At 38.1% G+C, this 25,090-nt stretch overlaps 1 protein-coding gene across 1 annotated transcript in view; it reads right to left on the reverse strand.

The window, feature by feature from the left end:
• The window catches only part of iglon5 (IgLON family member 5), a 173,382-nt gene extending 148,887 nt beyond the window's left edge, over nucleotides 1–24,495 (reverse strand). Inside the window, exon 1 of the mRNA XM_028469875.1 lies at nucleotides 24,207–24,495. Coding sequence (XP_028325676.1) covers nucleotides 24,207–24,267 — 61 coding nt within the window. The 5' untranslated portion in view covers nucleotides 24,268–24,495. The remainder of the gene's footprint in view (nucleotides 1–24,206) is intronic.
• Nucleotides 24,496–25,090: the final 595 nt, after the last annotated feature.

Consider the following 25,090-nt stretch of genomic DNA (forward strand, 5'->3'; position numbering starts at 1 on the left):
ATATTAACATTAACTGAGCAATAGCATTAGCATTCACTTACATTAGCTTTAACCTTGCAATAGCATTAGCTGCTCTATTTATATTCTAGTTGCCAATGTTGGCAGTGTTTTTAATTTTCATTCACGTACTCCTTATGACAATTTGCGTACCCTTGGGTGTACCTGTACCCCACTTTGGGAACTTAAGCCTTAGAACAAACCACATTGTAAATGCATTCGATGATGGAGACTTTTTCTTGTTTTCAGTGTTTTTTTTGGTGTTTTTTTTTACTTTAAAAGGGACACCTGTCACAGGAAACTTCTCAATCTGCAAAACTGATTTTTATAGATCGACACCTCTATGCTAGTATCCTGCCACCAAACTCCAACACTTTTTAGTGTGGTGTGTTGTAGTTTACCTAAAATATACGGTGGCTGGGAAGTGTCAGGTGAATGCATTTAAAGAAATGAACACAAATGCAAAAAGGTCACAAAACGAATGCAAAATGGCCACAACGGAAGTGTTTCCGACGGACCGGTATTACAGACGGACACGTTTCTGGCGGATGTTTTTAACCCACCAGAACAGAGAAGAACAAGAAGAAGACATCAAAATGCGTATGAAAGTAAGTGAAAGTTGATTAGGATACTTTAATATTTTTCATATCAGGCTATCGTATCATAATACCCGTCCGACTGTAATACCGGTCCGTCGGAAACACTTCCATTGTGGCCGGTTTGCATTTGTGTTCGTTTATGTAAATGCATTCACCTGACACTTCCCAGCCACTGTAAGAATACACTTTGTCCAATTCTCAAAAAACTAGATGTGACCCACCTGATCTAATGCCACACACTGAAATCAAAGAGCAGGAAATAAAATAGTGTAACTTTACTAAAATATGGTAGAATTCGTCTTCAGTCACGGCTTTGGAGATTGATAATATGATAAGCAATTAAATGTAACTTGGCGTAGAAATTAGAATTAAATCAACAGGCCAGGGAACATGTTGCAAGAAAATATTAGTTAATGCGGGGGCGCTACTTTGATTTGTCACCCTTTGTTATGCTGGGACGCTGCAGCTCAAATAACAATTTTGCAGTATTATGAAAGCATATCAGTACTTAATGATGCAACAACGAATATAGAAGAGGAATATGAGATCAAAAGGCCAATATTTGAACAAGATCAAAGGCTTGAAGTGAAAACAGTAACGAGGCAAAATAATAATCACTCAATGAAACTAAACGCTACATTGTTTTACTAACAATATTTTTAGTGGTTTGAGGGAATGTTTGTTTCCCCCCAATGAAGCTTTTTGAAAACAACAAATCTGCTGTAAAATTAATTTAATGTCTTTTTTGTAAATATTCAAGCAGTCATTAAAACGAGAGTCGGAGACTACCATATACACTACCTACTGTGCACATGGTATGCTACCTTCTTTTAAACTATATATTTTATATTTAAAAAGTCATCTATGAAGTTAACATTTTGAAAAACCATAAACATTTTTTGTAATTTTGTTTTTATTCGAAGAGTGTTTTTGTAAAAGAAGACATGTTTCATTGTATGTGTAAATCATGCTGTATTTGACAGGTACGTTTCTTAATTGTGAAACAAAATGCATTAGTTTGTGAATTATGTTTTGTATTTGCAAACCACACTAACTTTCTTTGTGAATCGTTGGGTGTGAATAAAATGTTTTCAGTGTTTGTGAGAACTCCATAGTCAAAATCTCACCAAAATAAAATAGTCCTCTAATTTACTAGTAGCTATAGTACATGCTAGTTTCTTGTTGCCTTTGAAATAGCAAGATTTACCAATGTTGTACAACTCTATAAACCCAATAATATAGGAAATACAGCCGGTGTATTGTGATTTGTAGATTTATGACAAATGAACAAAAAATACAGATTTGCAGATGCTGCTATAAAAGTACAGAATGATTGATAAAAAGCAATTGTATTGATTTTTACATTGACCTTGGATTTACCTTTGATTTTAACAACATTAAATCAAAACTCAAATGTATTATTTTCAATAGGTAAGTAAGAAATGCTCTAAATCACCATCTACTTTGAGTGTCTGCAACTGTTTGACCTTTGTATCACAAATAGAGTAGGGGTTTCCCTATATGACTGTTATTGATTATCTGATAAGTTATCCATCCATCCATCCATCCATTTTCATACCCGCTTATTCCCGTTTATCAGGGTCGCGGGGGTCTGCCGGTGCCAATCTCCGGCTCTCATAGGACGCTGGGCGGGGGTACACCCTGGACAGGACGCCAGTCCATCACAGGGCAACACAGACAGACAACCACTCACTCACTCATTCACTCCTATGGGCAATTTAGAGACTCCAATCAACCTTACAGTCATGTTTTTTGGATTGTGGGAGGAAGCCGGAGTACCCGGAGGAAACCCACGCAGCACGAGGAGAACATGCAAACTCCACACAGAAAGGACCCAAGTGTCCACCCCAGGGCTTGAACCCAGGACCCTCTTGCTGTGAGGCGAACGTGCTAACCACTAAGCCACCGTGCGCCCTCTGATAAGTTAAATAAAGGCAAATAGGTATTCATTTACAATAGAGAATGGTAGTGACATTTGTTGGATTTAATGTGGTGGTTTACTCATAGCAAATGGACTTAAGGTTTTCCATAAAAATTATTTAACCTCTCATCCAGAGGCCTCGTCATTCACACCCAATCGGATCCATACTGGGATTCAAAGAGACCCCAACAACAGTAACCACTCAACCCCCGTTTTAAATCATGATCATTAGCGTCCACTGAAACATCATGCAAAGGGTTTGCATTAGAGGTGACTCACAGCGGAGATGATGCAGTTTTTCCCAAACGGATCCTGAAATGTAGGATTCTCCAGGTAATCAAATCAGACTTAACGCATATGTCCTTTTTCTGTAGGAGGGAAGTTGCACCAGAAAAAAACATTAATAAATGGCCTATAGGTCGCACCAATCGTTTTTAAGTGCTGGATTAGAGAGGTAAGTAGCAGGAGGTGAGTGGGTACAATCGGAGGGATGTGCCGTCCCCTGGGCTAGGCACTGAAGCATCACTTAAAGTGCAAAAACACACTGGGTTTTCCATTGCAACAACAACAAACTTCTATACAATTATGTCCACCCCCATATTTGTTTTAGTTGACTCTAAAACACTAAACCTCAAAGAAATTCAGCATATATGGATGGCAATCTGTGTCCAACATAGAAATGTTGGAGAGTGAACCCTTGAAACTGGCATCAAACGCCAAGCAAGTAGCAAATGCAAATCTCATCAAGTGTGTGATATTGAGCACATTTGCTCAAGTGTTCTATGCTGCACAGTTCTATGCTGCATTTTTAGTTGTATATCTACATGGTTGCATATTTGCCTTATCCAGGCAAAGCAAACTCAAAGAACTTTGAGTAACATTGTTTATGTGGATCTTGTTGGGTTCTTTCTTTCTTACTGTGGATTTTTTTTAAGCGCTTTGAGATGACTTTGTAATTTGCACTATATAAATAAAGTTGAATTGAATTTCCCAAAATAATTGCCTTCATAAACCTTTGTCCTATCTTTACTAGGAACCAGGAAGTGAACATAGAGTGCAGCACCATCTCTAGATCAGGTTAGCTTCTACCATTGCTTGAGGACCAGTTCCAGATCACACATTAATTCTGTCTTGAACAATTGCACTCCATATGTAACTAAACAATGCCATTGCTATCAGAAGTAGTACAAACTTTGACAGAAATTGAAACTGAAGTACAATATCAGTTCTGGTTCGATTGAATCAAACAGGCCAGCAGTTGCTCCACACATGGCACAATGAACTTCGGCCACCTTGTTTCAACCCCCAGATCAGGTAACATCCTAGAACACGTGTGCCAATTATAGCCCTTTGTAGCATCCCACTCAGCCCACGGAAGAAAGTGAAAATGACAGAGAAAACATTAATCATTGGGTAAATTACCAACTAAATCAGCAGCTGTGGATATTGCAGCTGCTCTAAATACACAACTCCATTGAAACTCCACAATATTTGCTAGGGATCACAGTTTTATCATGCTTATATTTCGTGTCGACAGCCATTTTTGATCGCAAAATCCCTCAACATTGTTCTAAATTAAATACAAATTGGTTAAAAAGTTATCTAATGCTTAAATATCTTCAGTGTTTACTTGCATGCCAGAAGTGCAAACTAGGGCGCATTAATGTTTCTCGTCTTTTCCCCAGTGTAATGTGTATTGTATTGCATTGTGTATTGTGAAATGTGTTGCCTCCTATGGACAGGTGTTGCAAATTAGCAGTTTTGCTATAACACTGAAAACGATGTATCTGGTTTGTCCAATGCAGTTGTTATGTCCATATCAAATAAACGAATAAAAAAAAAAAAAAAAAAAAAAATCTGTGCCCCACTTCAGATCAGACTACTTCGTATTTCGCCCTGAACTAAAATGAGTTCAACAACCTAAGAAGTTAACTTTTGGAGATGCTCTCCTCCATTCTTACACATTAAACAATTGAAAACTTGCTTAAACTTGCTGATCGGTATAGAATATTCTGTGGCAACTGTATGACCGGACACCTCTCCCACTGCAGTCAATCAGCTTATGTTGGTTTCTTTTTTCCCCAATGTCAAAACAGAAGAGAGAAAAAGTAATAATACTGGCCCAATGTCAATATGGCTTGATCATGATGGATTCAAGGGAGGATCAATCACGTCAGTCTGATTAAGAAAACACCTGCATGGTCCGCCCCACATTTGTCATGTCGGATTTAGCCGCCTCCCTGTGGCCTACAGATCAATTGTGATTACAGATGTCAAACTCCAAAATGACAAACAAAGGTTAGCTAAGGTTTAATAGAGAAGGCATTTACAATAGACAGGTGGCCGTAGAAGGTGGGACCAACATGAATATTTCAGTTCGAGGCAACATCCACTCACATTATAATCTCAGACTTTTCTTCCTAACTGTTACTAAAAACGTATGTTTGTAGAGAAAAGTTTGTAGAAAGTATTTTAATAAGGTCAACAATTCCAATAACCTCTCGGCATGTCTCAAGTATAACAGTTGTTGTCTGGTATCGATATTGGCTTGTCAGCAAAAATATGTTGTATTAGAGTACTGTTATCCAACATTAGGTAGCTAATTGCCCTTTTGTGACACCTTCATTATTTCTTGATGGAATTGGAGGTCCACTGGACGGGAAAAGGTCACATCGATATAGCCAGTGCCTCCTTGATGGGAAGCGAGTGTGATGATTTGCCGCTGTGACAAAATGATTTCACAGAGTCATTACTAAAGGCAGGCTAGCTGAACAACTTCCCATTTGTTCCTACGCCGATGTGGAGCTTTAACCAATCAACATTACAAGCTGTGACAGTGAAGTAAATAACAAGAATTATTAGTCCACGGCACAAGTTGTTTGGCCATATGTGGACATTCTCTCCCAAAAGATTTAGAGTGAGTTTGACAAATGCAAACTTGTGTATGGTTCTCATTAAGCAATGATCACTTTGTATGAAAATGTAAAATTGGCAAACTTGCAACAAAGTCAATGGATAGACGAGGAAGGATTGGAAGAAGGTGTTGTTTGACCTTTTGAACAAGTTATTTGAAGAGGTTAATGGTAGTTCTGATGGAAAGTGTACGGATAAACTACTGTATATTTCAGAAAAACCTTCATCTCATGCTTCAGCTCTTGGGGTTACAACACATAGCCATACCTCAAAACCAAGGCAGTGTTTTAACAATAAGGTGCTTTGGATTATCATAGCTGGTATTTTTGTGAAAACCCCCTGTTTTAATGATGTGGATTCATTAGTTTTGGCCAACATGTCTTGGAGTCCTGTCCAGAAGTGCATTGAGCCAATTGTTATGGAGGGGCACATGGCCGCAAATGAAAAGTCAATAGTTCCACCTTGCAGATATTTGGTCTTTCTTTGAAAGTTATTGTCACACGTCTGTGCAAACATGCACTGATCTGCTTGAAGTCCATGAATGAGGGTCCATAGGAGCATATTTGTGTTCAGCTAGCAGACAGGAAGTTGCTACCAGGACAATGATATTTGAGAAGCTGGTCAATACTCAGTTTAGTTCAGGGGCCAGATATGGACCAGTTTGATGTCATGGGCTGCAGATTTTAGGTGTGAAAAACAACTATTTTAACATCACTGTGTCCTACAGTAGTTTTTAATGTCAGTCCCAGCCGGATCCTTCTTGATTTTGTTACCAATTGTTGTGCAATTGAGAGGAATTTTGTGGAACTCTTTGGCCCCCGGACTTTGAGCTTGACAAATGTGGTTTAGGACAATTGAAGTAAAGTGCGAACCTTGAATTTCTCTAGACATGACGGTCTTCCAAAAAATAATAATGCATATCAAAAGTCCTATTTGGAATGATTACTTCATGTTTGGTGCTGATCATTTCAAGAGTTGCCGATTTAACAAGCTTATTGTAAAGTAAATAACGTTCAAAGTAAACAAATGAAAAATCACTGCACGACAGGTATACTGCCTTGAGCTCTGTACGGCATGAAGTTGGAACGGAAGATGAATGACTTTTGCCACCTCAGGAATGACTTAGCACAAAAAGCAATAGAGTTGTGTAATAACATTCTTAATATGAATCCAAATGCACACACAGCACTAAGAGCAACTCCATTTCAGATCAAAACACAAAGGATTATTAAACAGAACAATACTGTGCTGAAAACAGTCCAGTAAAACCCTTAGGTGTTATCAGCTTCATCTAATTAGTGGAAAATCAAAACACAATACACACCCACTCCTCTCCCAAACACAATTAATGGTCTACATGGCAAGATGTTAGATTAGTTCCCACCTTACATCCCAATTATATCAAAAGAAACAATCATCACAAATACATTTTGTTTCAAAATGGTTTCTCTGATTTCTTGCTATTGACTGAGATCAGTAAAATCTAAATTGCAATACCCCAAGGCCACAGAAAAAAAAGGTTTCCTTGGACAATGTGGAACATTTCCTGTCACAGTCCAATCTTCAGTTAATTTTTTCTTAAGTTAGTTTTCAATGTCAGGATGTTATGCTAACATGGACACATTAATGCAAGACATCCCAGAGGCACCATCACGACTGAAGTCAAAGCCACATGCCAGGCTTTAACGAAGGCACAAAGTGTGACATCTCCAAATCCAGAGCATAAGCTCGGCTCGCGAGCAACAGGCACTCGTTAAACCTGGGCACCGTCATAGTTTGCTTTTACAATTGTCCAGATTCACACAATAAAACCAAATATGATTGTAAGTCGGTTGATGTTTCCAGTCACAAGAATACAACTAACTTTCCAGACTCTTATTTATCACAATAACTTGTTGGTACCAATATATCTTGTTTGGACTCTTATTTTAATCTAATGCTTTTGCTGGACCTCAGTTCCTTTCAGTTAAAAATCTGGTACTTGACATTGAAATACTAGTGTTGTAATACTCTGTCTTGTCTTTGACTCAAGAGCATTTTTACTTGGTCTTGTCTCAGTCTCTGGATTTTCTGTCAAGACCAGCACTGATCTGCTATTCTTCAACTTCAGTAATGTGATAAAGAGAAGTAGCACTTTGAACTGTTCCTGAATGATTAATGTTGCAGTTTGACTTCAAACATTTAGCGTTAGCTCCGCTGATTGTTCTGCCACCTTGGAAATCTTTTGAAGTGCCATTTGTGTCAGACACCTGCAAAAACTCAGACATCAGTAAATCTTATTTCTAGTCAGAAAGACCTCTGAACACTTATTTTAGGCTTCATTCACCTGACAAATTAACTATTTTATTTTTGCAAGAATTTAGTTGAACAAATTTGTCAAGATTGGAGACTTTTTCGTGTTGTACTTTGAAGGTTACAGACACCTTGTTTTTGTCAAATGTTTTTAAAAGAAAACTAAAATTAAAGAAAACTCTTATCTTTTCAACTTTGTCATGGTTTTCAAAATAGTTTTTTATGGTCTTGATCTTATCTCGGCCTCAGCTTGTCTCGGCCTTGGTCTTGACTCTCAAAAGGCTTTGATCTTGGTGCATTCTGGTCTCGAGCCGGTCTTGGTATCGGATAGTGTGGTATTGTGTATGCATAGGCAAAATGTTACGATTCAAGATATATCGGGTTTCTATCTTGGCGAAATGGAAAATTACAATAATGACAAATTTTCATTTTATTTTTGTATTAAAATCCTTATTTTAGAAGTTGCTGCTTTTGCTAATTTTCAGAATAGCATAAAAAGCGCAGATGGATTTCGGAATGCGTCCTAACGCATACCTTTCCTTAAACAAGCCACACTACAGAACTCACTCACACATGCTGTCCCTTGTAGAAGAAAAAGTAGCACATATTGTGCCTGTGTGGCATTTTTCATCACCAAATTTGACCTAGAATTGTCTTTCTGGTAAGACTTTGAGTTAAAAATATTGAGATTTATATCGAGATATCAATTTTGGTCCATATCGTTCAGCCTTAGTATTGAGTACCACACTACTATATGGGCGACCGTGGCTCAGGTGGTAGTGGGTCGTCTTCTGATCGAGAGGTTGGGGGTTCGATCCCAGTACCTGACTATGTGTCGAAGTGTCCTTGGGCAAGACACTGAACCCTAAGTTGCTCCCGGTGGTCGACTAGCACCTTGCATGGCAGTCCTGTCCCATTGGTGTGTGAATGTGAGAGTGATTGGGTGAATGAGCTGATATGTAAAGCGCTTTGAGACTGCTTCAGTGTGGGGATAAAGCGCTATATAAATCAACTCCATTTACCATATACAGTATGCTGGTGTCTATTTTAGGGGTCCTTACTGTTTCTCGTCTTTGTTGTTAAACTAAATATATTTTGTTAGATTTTTTTTTCAGGAAGCCATCAGAGGAGCAACTGTACAGCACTTGCTTGACATTGGTTTCGACAGTGTTAGCATATGCAAAAATAAAAGGAACAGAAGAGGAAGGTCTTGATATTCAGACTGATTAGAGTTTAAGCCAATATTGAGTGCTGTCGTCTCTTTGATCTGATGTAGTCTTTGCTGTCCTGCAAGTGTTTTCTCAGTGGAGCTAATGGTGCCTGATCAACAGATCCCAGTCCAGTGATGCTGGGTTGTTGGTTTTTTTGGTGGCTTTTTCTTTTGATTGTTCACTAACTCAAGCATTGTATAAATCAAATTGATTTAAATGGAAAATCGTCAGAACAGTCATTGCTATGTGGATGAACTGTTCAAGCATTTTATTGAAGGGGTGCTAGCTCAATGGAATGACTCCCTAACCAGTTGCATTGAATTGCAATAGCTACTTCATATCACCATTACACACAACTGGTGACCCTTAAACAGTTGTACCTCTCCCCTCTGCAATATGGCTCAAATAAGCTTTTCATTGGCAGGGTAAACCGCCTGTTTTTTTTTTTTTGCTCCTCCTAATGATCTGCCTGTGAAATCAATCCATCTTGAACGCCGCCATTCGCAGGTCTTTATATGCCTCCTCCCTTTCCTCCCTCACACCATCTGTCTCTTTTTCCATGCTCCCGCCCTGCAGCCCACCTTCAATCAGCTTTTTCATAACTCCTCCATCTCTGCGGCCTGTCCATCCTCATAAGGCATCTTTCTCGCCCCCACTCCCGCTGCGTCCAACCCCTGCATTAAACATACAGCACTGAACACGCCGCGCATGTAATGTGCACAGTGCATTTGAACGTTTCACGAGAAAGTAAGAACAGACTGGCTGATGATTGGAAGTATCTGATGACAGCCATGCCTGACTCCCAACAACATGTTAGCAGAGGTGTAAAGAGTACTGATATATCCTACTAAAAGAGAAGTACTGTTACTTGATTGAAATTGCACTCTAGTACAAGTAAAAAGTAGCTTAAATAAATAGTACTCAAATTAAAATCTATTATTTACTTTCACCCCCCAAGTTTATTATAAGGCTGCACAATTTTAGCTCAAAACAAAATCCTGATTTAAATTTTTTTCACACAAAATTCCCTTTTGAAGGGGACATATCATGGTTTTAAATCCTTCCTTTTTACATATAAATCATACAGTTGTGGTCTATATAAAGCAGAACTGCAATGCTTGGGTCTGAATTCCTCATTATTATAGCTCCACAGGCCCCTTTTCTACCCCTTTTCTGATGTGCTTCTGAGAGCAACTCGTTTTGGTGCGGTCTCTTTAAATGCAAATGAGACACTCCATACCCCGCCCCCTCTTCAGGTGACACTCGGTTCAACTCCACCCTGCTCGGCCATTTTTGTAGTTCGAAGCGGCGCATAAACTTTTTATTCAGAGGTTATTTACAAAATGTCAACAACGTTAGACTTGTCCATCCAGCCTTACATGTTTGAGCCAGAGTCTGACCCGGAGGAGCGAGATGAAAATGAAGATGATGAACCTGCTGAACCCTAACAAGTGAGCTAACACAAGCACCGAGCTAACGCTAGCGCCAAGCTAACGTCACGAAATGCATTTTAATACAGTCTTTTCAAAGACAAAAACGGCAAAATGAAATGACTAATGAAAACTTTAGACTTAAATGAAATCACGTAGGCCATATCATCAAGGATCTAAAACGAGCACACAGCGCTAACATATGAAGTCTGAAGACGGTGCAACTGCTAATGCTAACAAAACAATGACAGGGACGTCTTATCATCACACTTTTTAGCGTTATTTACAGCTTACCGAAGTGCTCTGTTCGTCGTCTCCAAAGATAGAAGGAATTGAACCCTCAATCAGATGAAGTCTTTCAGCAAATCCTTCTTTATACTGGCGGAGGTTGCAGAAGCAGTCATCCTTGAAGTGCTTTGCGCACACAAAAATGACCTTACCCACAGATGTGGGTACATTTCCGTGAAAAATAAAACTCAACCAGGCACTTTGAAAAGGTTCTGATGCTGGGAGACAGTGTAATGAAGCGTGTGGGTTACTACATCCAGCAACCAAACATTTTGACTTATCCTCTCGTAACTTCTGCATCCTGGAGCTTGGACTACAAAATAAAAGCGAGAAATAAAAATGGTGGATTGCTCGAAGTGTTGGACCTGGTGTTGATGTACTAATTTGGCAGTTCCGCTGCAAATACTGTGATGTAATAGTTCAAAAAACGTAATAGAGAACAGAAAAATCGAAACAGATTGAAAAATATGAGCAAAACAGAATATAAAGATATCTACGGAGCACCTGAAGAGACTAATTTGATTTTTTCTGTACTTCTAAGCACTCTAAATATACAACAAAATGCATTTAAGGGCTAAAAAAGTGGATTTAGCATGATATGTCCCCTTTAAAAAATAAAAGGTTGTGGTGGGGCTCTATCACATTAAACATATATTTGAAATGTGTTTTTTCAACAGTTTGTAAATGGAGCGAGACTCTTGCCATGATTAAACGGGAAAATTGATTTTCCGATTTTGACTTTACAAAAATCATCCTCAATAAATAATCTGATTTTGATTTCATGGCGATCATTCGTTCAGCCTTGATTTTTGGTAATAAATCTTGCCACGGTTCCCTTGCATACAGTAAACATCTCATGCATAAACTGCAAAAGAAAAAGACTAAATCTTGCATATTTGGAACTGAATTTATTTTCCACAAAGGCATCTGTATAAAATAAAATGTTTTTTTCAAAATGGACATTTATTTTAATCAATAACAGATGCTTTGTCAACATGGCTTACATAGTTCTTGTTGAATCTTCTGGCGATGCTCACAATGCTGTTTTGGCACTGTGCATAACGTTTAATCTGATTGGTCGGATATGTTGTGATGCGTTTGTCTGGTCATGTCAATTTTTGTAATTTCACAATGTCCGTTGATCATTTTAAAATAAAACAAAAAAATTACTCAGTAACTGTTGAGTGTAGAAATGTAACGAATGACTTTACCTAAATAAAATTACTGATTTATTCTCAAATTTACCCATAAAAGCAACTCAATGACAGTAACGTGAGTACTTGTAATCCATTGCTTTCACCTCTGCATGTTAGCCATCTTGGCTGTTGACCAGAGCTCATCATTATTATTTAGAGCTTGCCACTACACAAACTTCACTCCCACACAGACATTCACTAACTCCTGACAGGAATTAGAATTATGCTAAAGTCAGGACAGACCACATTCTTCCAGTGACTGTTATAAAGTGCCAAAGTCTGGAAGCGCGGGGCCCTCCGATGGCTTTTTCTGTGTTTCTATTGAAGACAATGTTGGTATGTGGTGCTCATTAGCACGGCCTGTGTCGCATTGCCACCCCTCATTCATGCCTTCTCTCTCTCTGTCTATTAAAGCCAAGAAACACAATTATCCCCATTCTCTCTTTTTCACTCACATCTCTCTCACTCTCTGTGACAAGGAGTCTGGAACACAATTACCCCTGTTCTTCCTTTCTCTCCATCTTTCCCTCTCCTGTGTGCACTTTATCCCTGACTCTCGCTCTCTCTCTCTCTCTCGCTCTCCACCTCTTATGGCTTCAAGAGAAGTCTGTGAAGGGAGCAGCTGCTGAAATATTTATTGATCTGTTTTCCTCAGTTTTATTTATTTCCCTCTCTTCCATCTTGCTCTCTCATCCCCTTTTAGCGCCAAACCCCAGGCACACCTTCAGTGCCATGAGATGTCAGAGGTGGCACGCGCAGGCGAGGGAATTTGCATTGTAAAACTGTTATTCGCCATTTGTTGCACCCACAAGTCGTACCTGTGTAAATGGAGCATACGGGTGGGATTAAAGGAAAGCATGGCAGCACCAATCACATCAGGGTCAGATGTGTTTCAGACAGGGCCGTCACACTACGTGGATTATTTGACATGTCATGATCATGCTGGAGGCGTTCAACAATAAACACCAAGGTGCTGCGTGCAGTTATTTTTTTTTTTTCCTCCACCCCAGTGTTAAGAAAATAGGATACAAAGGCTGGCTTTTGATGTGTTTGTAGTCATGGCAACATTGCTCAAAGGAATTATAATTGCTACACAAACAGCATTAGAACTGCATACACATAAGTATCCAATGTCATATCTGTGTAGTAGATAAAGGCGTCTTTGTGTTGAGGATTCCATAGAAGGCAATTATTTGACAAAGGCCTGAAAACACTACTTTTCGCATTCATTGCCAATTACATTTTTCAGTTACAATTACATTTTTAATGCAATCTGAGCCTTTTTTGTCAGTATACGCCTCAATTTTTTTTTTTTAAATGGTAAAATGTAGGAAAGCTTGATCTGAAACATATTTTAATAATGAATTACATATGTTTAGAACAGTACATAGAACTGTAACATGGTTCCCCAGTTTTGCATTAAATTATAATTGACCACTTTTATAGGATTTTTATGGCAATTACAAAAGAAATTATCTGAACGCAATTACAATTTGATTACGACAGCAACAGATTTTTAAATGAGTTATAACTCCGCCGTAATTGATTACCAATCACGTGATTACAATTTATATGACCCCCTACCCTGGTTGTGGCCCAAGCAAAAAAAAACTTCCCACTGCACAAAACCAGAGAATCTGATTGACGCACAGACACAAACGCAAAAAAAAAAGTCCCAGTGCTAGACATGGCCTGCATTAGTACATAAGCCTTTTCTATTGATTTGCCGATGAGAGCGCCTTGTCTTTTTGTGATAGTTTGTCCACTATCACATTTGAGACACATAAATATTCTTTAACTCCCCGTCCAGTGTCCCCACATGTGGTTAGCACAACAAATCCAACGTAATTTTCACCGTAGACTGAAACGCACAAAGCTTGGAGCCTCTGTTGTGTGGTTCTATTTGCATTTGGAGTGGATGAAGTGACCTCACTATTCAAAAAGCATTTTTTCATTAATAAACCCATTATAAAACCAGAGGAGCAACAAAAAATAACATTACATTAATGATTAAGGGTGTCCTGACACAACTTTTTTCACTCCTGATACGATACTATTGGCCGATACTGATACGATATCAGCACATATCGTACACACTTTTCTCACTTATTGTAGTGTGGAATTATGGAAAAGGCTTGTTCAAGTGATATTACTTAAACATAAAATAATAATCACCAACAGTAGGTATAAGAAAAACTGACCAATTTATTATTAACCAATGGGTTAAATACAAGAACATTAGATAATTGAATAAAATACATAAGAAATACAATAGAAGACCATGAAAATTAACGCCAACAAATCAAATTAAAACAATATATATAAGAGTTACCCAATTGGTTGATGCTTTGTGGTTAACTGCTACATTATTGAGCCTTACTTTAAAAAAAAAAAAACAATTTCTCTTACCTAATCCAACATTATTCTGACAATTTTTTTTCTCTGTGTTATTATTGGGTGTTTCAAAAGCAATCTCCAACTGCACAATATTGTTCATACAGAACCTAAATAACCTCATCCTTCGCGCCTTAAGTTGCTCTGACAGAGCTCTAAACATGATCTACTGTACACACCAATGGTTGTAAAATAAGCTTATTACATTACAGATGCAATGATATTCAATGTCCTTACAAATATATCATGCATGTATACAAGCAGGGGTCTGTACTCTATGTACACATATATCAATGCACCGGGATCCGTATTTTCCAGAAATGTTAATAAAGGTTAAACCTCTGAGCGAATTTCCTCAAGTGCCAGATATTTTGTCAGGTCTTTTATCCATTGCTGATATGTTCATTTAAGTAAAATTAGCCGCAGAGCCAACAGTGTGGAGAATGCAGTTACATTGGAATGGCAGAGGCTTTAACATTGGTTTTAAAATATCCAAGTGCTGGGCAAAAAATCGATTCATCAAATGTGTAGATAAAAATGATTTTTATTTTGCAAATTTGAGTTTAAAAAAAAAAATATATATATATATATTTCTTATTTATTTTGTTTTTTGTACTTTTTGAGTTCCGTCCTTGTGTGTTACCGTGGCACCAGCCCCCTCTTTGTTTACATTTGTGTACCCTTTGAGTAGGTTATGTGTGCCACAGGCATGTTTAATTTTTTATTCGCACTATGCTGAGATTTAAGCTACCGTGAAGTTGCTGTTGCACTTTTGCTTAAACCTGGGTTAAAGCTTGAAATTGTTGAATGACAGAACCTCGTTTACTTTTTATTTTGGGATTGTTCTATGCATTTTAACTCTTGAGGACAATCACAGCAATAATGTTGCACTTTTGACAATATATCTGATGTCTGCAGTCATTTTTAAGTGCATTGAAAAAAAAAATTGAAAATCGAATCGAAAACTCGAATTTTTCTTTAAAAATCGCCCAGCCCTAACTGCGTCCCGAAAAACCAGATGCTAGAGTAGCTGGTGATCAATGGAGTCGATGCAACACCCTGAAATGGATAATGCTGACTTGACCCTGTCTTCAGTTTGTTTAGATCTTCTTCCCATTGATTCTCATCTATGACCTTGAATAACATAATGAAACCTTTAGGATCTGTGTATAGTATTTACCAGTTTGGCGTTTACATATCGGAACATAAAAGGCATATAGTTGTTGCTGCTTTGGGTCTATTCTGTGTAGAAAAGCATTCACTTGGATCCAAATATTTACTCATAGCGAAACATTTCACACTTGTCAGTGCATGCATGATTGACCTACTTTTAAAAATAATCTACCTTGGTAAACCTGTCTTGCTGTTTTGCATTTATTTGTTTGATAACTGTTTGCTTTAGATTCTCCCTTTTAGTCTTTTTTTAGCATCCTCAGTGTTTCTTATATGTAGGTTTTTGTCAAGCCGGAGGCCAAATCTCCCACTGCAGAAAAGTAAAATGAATAGCATGCATGTGATGCTCCTGACATTAATTTTTAACACCTACAAATGCCAAACAAACCTGGATAACTTTCTATGATACGATTTAGGTCACAAATCTAAGGCGGGTGTCGCATTCATCACACGAGCTAAGTATTAAGGGCAGACTATTAGCTTGGATGATTGATGGGAATCTGTTGGATCATGAGATAGTAAGGACTCTTCAAGAACATTCTGCAACAGTTTTTTTTCAAGCAACTGGCGGCTCAGGGGGCCACGTGCGGCCCTTGGTCTTATTTTATGCCCCCAAAGTAAATGTACAAAATGACAGAAAAATACACAAAACAAAAGCAAGAATACATTAAAAATATGTACAAAGAATTGCAACATTGCAGGAAAAACAGTAAAAGAAAGAAAATACTCCTAAAACACACAAATCTATGACAAAAATAAACAAAATGACAACAGTAATACACACAATTACTCCAAATCAGACAAATTGAAAACAAAAATATACAAAATAACAGAGAAGGGCAATAAAAGTCCACAAAAAGACAAGAAAAACACAAAAAATGACTCCCCAAATCCACAGTACTAACAAACAAGCAAAATCGACAACAGAAATACACAAAAATGACTCCAAGAAATGCAAAATGACAAAATAAATCCACAATATGACTCCAAAAAACATTAATTTTAAACAAAAGGACAACAGAAATACACAAAATGCAATCCTAAAAATCAAGACAACAACAAACATACACAGAAGGACAGAAAAACACACAAAAATATAAAAATTCTTTGTTCTTTCCTGTATTAATGCTTAGATTGGTCATTATTCTAAGGGCCCGAGGCTCTTTGCATTGACCCAGAATACATGAGTTAATTAAGGAATAAATTAATTCATTTATCGGTCTGAAAGCATCGGATGCACATAGGGTTTATCAGCTGATTTATTTTACGTTATCAGTCCATCAGATAAAAATCTCCATTTCCTATAGGATGTCATTAGATCCACACAGTGACATGTTCACACATCAATTTTTATTGGACAGCTCGCTTTCTAAGATAACCGGTTGGTGAGGAGGCGAGACTTTAGTAATCGCTCATTTCCTAGCCAGAACAAAACCTGGTCCTGACCAGGTTAGTCATTCAGCCTAAGTTACCATGGTGATGATTTAGCACCGCAAGACGTTAACCAGCTTCGTAGTCCAGCACACACTGATTAAATCCCGGAAGTTTGCGCGATCAGAGGTAATCGCGCTTAGTAGCATACCCCCTAAATGCTGACATGAATGTTGATAATGTGGCCCTTCCATCAAAGAAGCACAGAAAATACTCCCAAAACACACAAAACTACTACAAAAATTAACAAAATGACAATAGTAATACACACAATTACTCCAAATAAGACAAAAAGACAAAATCACAGAAACAAAGAACAACAAATGACAAGGAAAAACACAAAAAAATATTGCAAACCTACAGTACAAACAAGTAAAAACCAAAACAGAATTACAAAAAAATGACTCCAAAAAATGCAAAATGACAAAAGAAAAAAACAAAAAAAAGCATTAATTTTACACAGAAGGACCACGGAAAGGCAAAAAGGCAACCATAACATTCAAGACAACATCAAACATACACAGAATTACAGAAAAACAAAAATTTAATTCAAAAACTCACAAAATGTCTAAAAACAAAAAAAAATAAAATAAGAGAACACACACAAAAACTACACAGGCAAAACTCTTTGTTCTTTCCAGGATTAATACTCAGACTGGTCATTATTATAAATTCTGACATGAATGTTAATAATATGGCTCCACCATCAAAGAAACACATTTTTGTGGCCCACCTTTGCTTTAGACAGAGATTTTTGCTAACGTTTGTTTTCTACCTAAACCAGAGATAAAATCTTAGGATTTTATTCTTACACACAGAAAACATACTGGTATTTCATTTCAGCCTTCTACCAATAATGTCCAGTGTAACTAGCAGTATGTTTTCCACTGTGTACTACTTTAAAACTGTGCTAGAATAGAAACGAGCAATAAAACCTTGGGGGAAACATCCAGACTTCAGGCTCACTCTAGACTGGTGAAGCCTTGATACTCTCGTCCCCAAGACTCTCCAGTCCAACCCAAGCTTTCTCACTCCAACACTTGCAGATAAATAAAGCCTGCCAAAACGGCTAAGCATTTCTGAGCCAAATCTGGTGGACAACAGCAAACAGAAACTGTGGACTTCAAAGAGAGGAAAAAAACAACAGAGCCCTCTTCAGAATTGAAGCACAAGACATCTGTTGATGCTGGCATGGCCTTTCTCTTCATCTCAAAGCCAAGACCGATAATCCAGTTGAATATACGTCTGTTTGCGTGTTTCTGCGTGTGTGTCCATGTGCTGCTAACATGTGCAATGTGCATTGACCCCACTTGGCCCCCATATGTTGCCGAGACAAGGATTGGGAGCTACATAGCGACCCCACTTGTTTTCACCCCCGTTCCTCACCATGCACGCTTCCTGTTACAGGAACATCCTCCAAAGTGGGGGGGGGGGGGCAACCCCATCTGCTCTCATTTGTACGACACACACTGCATATGCTGTATTATGTACGCTACAATTGCAGATATCTAACTAATAAATGCAAGTTCATAAGCCAATAGATCTAAACCAGTGGTTCACAATGTTTTTGACCTGTTTACCCTCTTTGCATTTCGTCAAATCAGTTCATTGATTAAAATCCCTCAGGCTTAATTTACAAATTCAAAACAATGAGTGAAATTTAAAGTAGATTTTGATTTTTTTAAATAGCATGTAACTTTTATGCTATTACTGCAATAGTAAGTATCGGTTGCCAGGAAAATATAGTATTTTATTGAGCAAAAACAATTACGTCTTCAATTATCCATGTTCAATTGTGACTAGGTTGACCGGCATTTTTTCCAATTACAATAGTTCTTTTATCCTCAAAGTCGATTACAATTACGTTATCAAATACTAAAGTTCAATTACAATTAATCAAGTAAATAAAAATAAATAACCCCATAAAACTTAACCTTCCTCTTGTGTTAGCTTTGTTAGCATCTCCTAAATCAGCTGTAAAATACACTAAAAACAAATATCTATCATCGAATTTCTTTCCGATCTATTGGTTACCTTGTTAGGCTTCCTAATCAATGAAAATATAGTTTTTAATATTTTTGGTGTGGACATTTGAGCCTATTTTTGTCAGTTTATCCCTTGATTCAATTTTTTTAAATGGTAAAATGTGTGAAAGCTTGATTTGAAACATATTTTAATTAACATTAATTAAACTAACATGGTTCCCCAGTTTTGCGTTGAATAATAATTGACAATTTTCATAGGATTTTTATGGCAATTACAATTACAGAATTTAACTACGATTACGACAGCAACAGGTTTTTTAAAATTACAATTATAATTACATCACAATTGTAATTAATTATCAATTAGCGATTATAATTATAATTGACCCCAACCCTGGTACCTGTACCCCTGCTTGGGAAACACTGATCCAAACTATTATTCCAAATATCATTGGAAAAACTCACAGATAGAAATAATTTCACTGTTGCCTTCAAAGCAACTGAAAGGAAAGAAGCAGGATACCCCTCACATGAACCTGTGCTGCAACGTGCACATCAATAACCAATCATTCCCCTGTGTCGTATACCATTTGTCACACCTTCACTTTAAAAACCCAGAGGGGTCAACACCTGAAATGATGAAAATGGGTCCGGTTATAAATGTTGGATTGGACGATGCTGAGATCAGTGCCGGTGTGCTGTGAGCGTCCTGCCGGGCCGACCGTCTGCTCCCCCCCCGCTGTGGGAAGCCCTACCAGGGGCCGACAGGAGGCTATAGGGCTCATCTGCATCTGCAGGTTGTTAACCTAACATCTTATTCCACTGACGCATCAATTATTGTTATTAGGGGCCAGAGTAATTTATTTATATACTGATTTCCCATAGGACGAAGGCAAGACTAATTGAGACTTGGATAGGCTGAGGAAATTTGAGTGGCTGTTCAGAATAGAGTGAAAGACTTTTAAATGGTTGTACATGCTGTAGATTAGTGTTTCTCAAATGGGGGTGCATGTACTCCTAAGAGTACGCAATGATTATAGGTGGTACTTGAGAGAGAGAGAGTGGAAAATTAACAAATAAAGTGTCAGTCTTGATCCCACTCCAGGCGTGATGTGACCGGAAATTATAAAAGTTATAGAAATATTTATTTTCAGGAGACACTAAATCAGGGTTTTTCAACCTTGGGGTCAGGACCCTATGTGGGGCAGCCTGAAGTTTAAATGGGGTCACCTGAAATTTTTGAAAAAGTTAAAATTTTGATTTTTTTATTTATTTTAATTATTCTTAAAAATCAAACAATCTTAAAACAACTGCATTTCTGTACTTACACTTTGTTTAATATAAATCTAGTTCAACTAAAATGCAGAAAAAAGAAAAATGTAATATATATATATATGATCTTAAACATGATCAGAAAGTAATTCTAGAATAAAAAGTGTGTGGGGTCGCCAGAAATTCTTGATATCAAAATGGGGTCACAATCCAAAAAATGGTTGGGAACCACTGCACTTAATACTGTTTATTTCCACTTGTTTACAAAATAAGATCATCAAAAAGAGTGTTATCAATTGTTCATTCAAGCTAAACATTGTAATTAGACAAAGGGGTTTGAGAACCACTGCCATAGATGGTAAAACATCAGAAAATGGTCAGTGTTGAGTTGGACCATGAATTGAAAACCAGCAGAATGTCTCACAATGTGAAACTCAGGGTTGGTAATTGTTTGAAATGGATCCATTGACCTGGATTGATACATTGAATGGTTAAACAAAGATCCAATGAAATCGATTGAAACAAACCATTGATTAACATTGAAAGATTTATTGTGCTATTTATACCTGACAAATAGAATGATTTCCATTTAAATGTCTGAAATGTTTCAGCGACTAAATCATCAAAACATCAAAATGACTTGGTATTGTTTTCTAGCTTTATGGTGAAATGTAGCTGATTGTGTTAAGTGGGTGTATAATGTTGTCTTAAATCGATCAAAGGCCTCTGAATCGAATCGATATCAAATCGTGACAAACTTTGTGATATCTGTAAATATTGTACCATCCTCCAAATAATGGATACCTTATTGTATCGTCATTGAACTGGTGATTTACACACATAATAATGAATACTACCAGTGAATGCTGGCAGATTAAAGGTAGGGTAGGCGATTTTCAAAAGCTACCATGATTTTGAATGTAGCCTCCCCAACGGCTCCGCCTTTACCCCCCTCCCCCTCCCCTCTGTGCTCCGTCTCCCTCACATGCATGCGCACAGCTGCTGCAGAAGAGGAGCTCAGCTCATCGTTTGTATTGCGTAGAAACTTTGTTGTCTCATTCAGCAGTAAGTAAACAATAAACTTTACCATTATATATGTTAAAAAACGTGACTAAAAGCTCTGTTTTAACTCTGTCAGCGGTGACACGCTTTCAGCGTGAGCTCGTGAGGGATCGAGAACGAGCAAGGAGACAGGGAGACGTGATTGGTTTAAAAAAATGGTTTGTTTTTTTTCCATTGGTCGAAGTTATTACAGGTTTACAGCTGCTACAGTTGATGGGTTTTCTTCGTTCCTTTTGCAGAGCACATAACATCTTTATTTCTATTAGGACATAAAGACAATTTCAACCAAAAACTTAAAAAGTGTATCTCGAGAAAATTGCCTACCCTAGCTTTAAAACCAAACAAAATATAGCTCATAATCCATGTTGTGCCAATACCGATACTAGTATCGGGAGGGATCCTGATACGGCACTAAAAAGGCATACCATTTACTGCATCAAACTCTTCTTCAAACTACTTTCAATACCCAGTCCGCCGAACGGAAGAAGAATCCTCAAACACCAACAAAGAAGAATCCACCAACACCAAACCGAACACCAATCAAGAAGAATGTGTACTAGTTGAAAATAGCCTTGTGAGAAATTACTCGTTAAGTTCATAAAAAGTAGTATTGGATCCAGAAAAATAGATCATATACTGTATATATATGTGTATATTTTTTTTTTTTTTTGTATAAACAGCAGTATCAGTATCGGCAGATACTGTGCAACTGGGTATCAGCATCGGGACCAAAAAACAGCATCGGAACAACACTACTTATCTACTACTATTATATTACTACTATTATATCTACTATTATTATACTACTTATAATCTAAGTATAAATACAAATGAACAACTACATACAATTATGTAAAAAATTGCTCCTAAGAGTCAAACAACAGTCAAAAAGTATGTGTATTTAAGTGAGAAAATGAGTGTAATTTGATCATCAGCATGTGTCTGTTATATACAGGTTTAATGCTTGAGTCTTATCCCACAATGGTTATAATGACAATTTGAGACAACAAAACAAGCCTCTCTGTTTTGATGTAGGCATGTGTATAAAAATAGAGAAGTTACTTGGTTTAATTATGAGAACATGTGTTTCATGTGTTTGGTTGGAACATACTGTAGTTCAGCATGAGCTAAATTGTGTTTGACACCCCTGGTATAGTTGGTCACGGCACTGTGTGGTTCTCATTACTTTTATTCATTGATTTATGATTCACATACGATTTTTCAAATGAAAACTGCTCCATGAAGCAGTAGCGGCATCATTGCTTCATAACAGAAAGGTGTAGGTTCAAGCTCCATGGATAAGCTTTTGTGCAAAGTTTCCATGTTCTTCCTCGGTGTGTGTGTTTCATCGAACTGTTACAGTCTTAGGGCAAATCTATAATAATGTTGAGAATAAAGTGGAAATTCCGAGAATTGGCCATAATCTGTTTCTGTATTGAATTAACTTTCAACATGAATAAAGTTGAACTCCTGATCCTTTCAGATCCTTTTAACGCAAAACTCGTCTACATCCATTTGGCCTATTTTATGGCAGTTCGTGTAATATTTAAAAGGTTGAAACCCTGCTATTTAAAAATAAGTAGCTTGTGCATTCTAAACCTGCTGCCAAGATTTCCCAAATTATTGAAAATTTGTTTTGAGTGAATTTCAATTTTTTTAAATTAACAGTAAAAAACATCGCAAAAACAGTCACATATTCACATGTGTAAAATAATGTCAAATATTTAACAAAAGTCATATGGTAGGTTTACATTCAAATATCACGTCGTTGGAGCTCTGTCGTAAAGATTGCGAGTGAAGGAAGTGACGTAGTCTACGTGCATGGGTGGAAAGGATCTGAAAGGGTCAGGCACAGACAGTGGCTGGGTTTCCATTACAGATTTTTGCAAAATTAAAGCGATATATCTAAATGTCGACAAAGTATAAATGCGCTTTTAAAATGTTTTTATTGAATGTTGTTTTAGAGCCCCATAATCTCAACCCGCGAGACTTCGCTGCAGGAAGATGGACGCTCACATCCTCCTTTCAACAATTCATATTCCTAATGTCTATCTCCTTTTCTATCCGCATGTTTTCTCAGGGAGAAGTGGTCATGTGACCAAGTCCATCACGTCCTGTGACGTGTTTTTTGCGAAAAAGTGTTTCCATGTCACTTTTGCGATACATTTCAATATCAAAACGTCTGAAAAACCTCCTCCTCATGAAAGCGATATGTCGGTGTTTTGTTTTGTTTTGAAATTTAGTTTTTATTGCACAATTTAGATTTTGCGTATTTCCCAGGGTAATGGAAACCCAGCTAGTGATTCCGCCATCGCTAAACCAGGAAGTGACTGAATATTGGTGTGTGTGTTTGTGAAACTGTGGAGATCAATGTTCATTATTGGTCCAGGACTTTAGCTGTACTGCATAATTTGACATTTATTTAGTGAGGCATGTTGAAGCATGGATAGAACTAACCATGCAGGACAGTAGCTCTCCATGACCCCAGTAAGAGGGAATCCTGACCTAAAGAAGGTCTGATCACAATCCATTACCATCAGTGTTTATTCTCTCGACCTTGGTTTTTATCAAACAGAAGAGTCTCTCTCTCTCTCTCTCTCTCTCTCTCTCTCTCCCCCCCCCTGCATTGCCACGCGCATTAACTCCACAACCCCCCTCTTGCACTGGTGGTGATGATGATGATGCGTCGTGAGCGTGGAGACACCCGGCCCATTCATTGCACTGCTACGTAAAACATCCTGCACAACATCACGGTGCGTAAAGACTCGCGTGTGCCAGTACCACCAGTACCACCAGTACCGAGGTGCAGAGGATGAACTGGGAAAGCTCGCTCCGTGCGTGGCTTCTTTCCCTTTCCTTGTACACCTCTGCGTGGATGGAGACACGCGTAATTCACAAGCAGGTACCTACCCCCCCCCTCCTCCACATCAGCATTAGTATTCACCCCCACAGACGTACATCTTCCCCAAATGAAATGCACAGAACAGAGGCGCAGCATCATTAAAGTAAGTGTAAACTTACCTTTGCAGAGCATGAGCAGCATCACAGCAGCAAACATGTTCCGCAACAGCAGACAGCCCATGATGGAGTTAGGATTGATTCTCTCTCTGCTTGTTTTGGTGCAGCCTGGTAGTCTCTGTATTCCTCGCTGCTGCTTCTTCTTCTTCTCCTTTTTTTCCTCTTTCTTTGCACAGCTAAACTGTGAATCCAATGGATAAACGTCCAACGCTTCTTACTACATGTGAGTGGAGGAAAACATCAGCGTTGACTTTGAGAAAGATGCGTAATGCTGATTATTATCTTCTCCAGCACCAAATCTCTCCAAAAAAAAAAAAAAAAAAAAAAAAGCCACCACCAAAAAATATTCCAGGGAGTTAATTAGTGATTTAAAAAGAAAGGGAAAAGCGTGTGATTTAAAAGGTGAAATGTAAAGTGTCCACTGGTTTCACATGGGTGAGCAGTTGTTGTGAGGATGGAAGTCAGTCCGTGCGTCCCAGTCCCTCCGTTGGTATGCGGTGCGTCTCTGAGCTCCGCTCCGCTCCGCACGCACTCACCACTGAACACGTAAGGCGCGCCACAGAGCGCGTGATTGACACTTCAAGGAGAGATACTTTCAACCAATCAGCAGCTGCTGAGAAGGAGGCGGGATTTATGATTGAGCCGATGTCCTGAACAGAGAGGCTGGCCGAGGGGTCTCATCGACCAATCAGAGAGGAGCAAAGGGGCGGGACTAACTCTAGCGACGCATGGCTGTGATTTATAGTTAGTTTGGTGTTGGTGCAGAGTGTGTGTGTGTGTGTGTGTGTGTGTGTGTGTGTGTGTGTGTGTGTGTGTGTGTGCGTGTGTGTGTGTGTGTGTGTGTGTGTGTGTGTGTGTGTGTGTGTGTGTGTCTTAATTTTAATTAT

The sequence above is a fragment of the Gouania willdenowi genome, chromosome 16 (assembly GCF_900634775.1).
Source record: "Gouania willdenowi chromosome 16, fGouWil2.1, whole genome shotgun sequence".
Lineage (NCBI taxonomy): Eukaryota > Metazoa > Chordata > Actinopteri > Blenniiformes > Gobiesocidae > Gouania > Gouania willdenowi.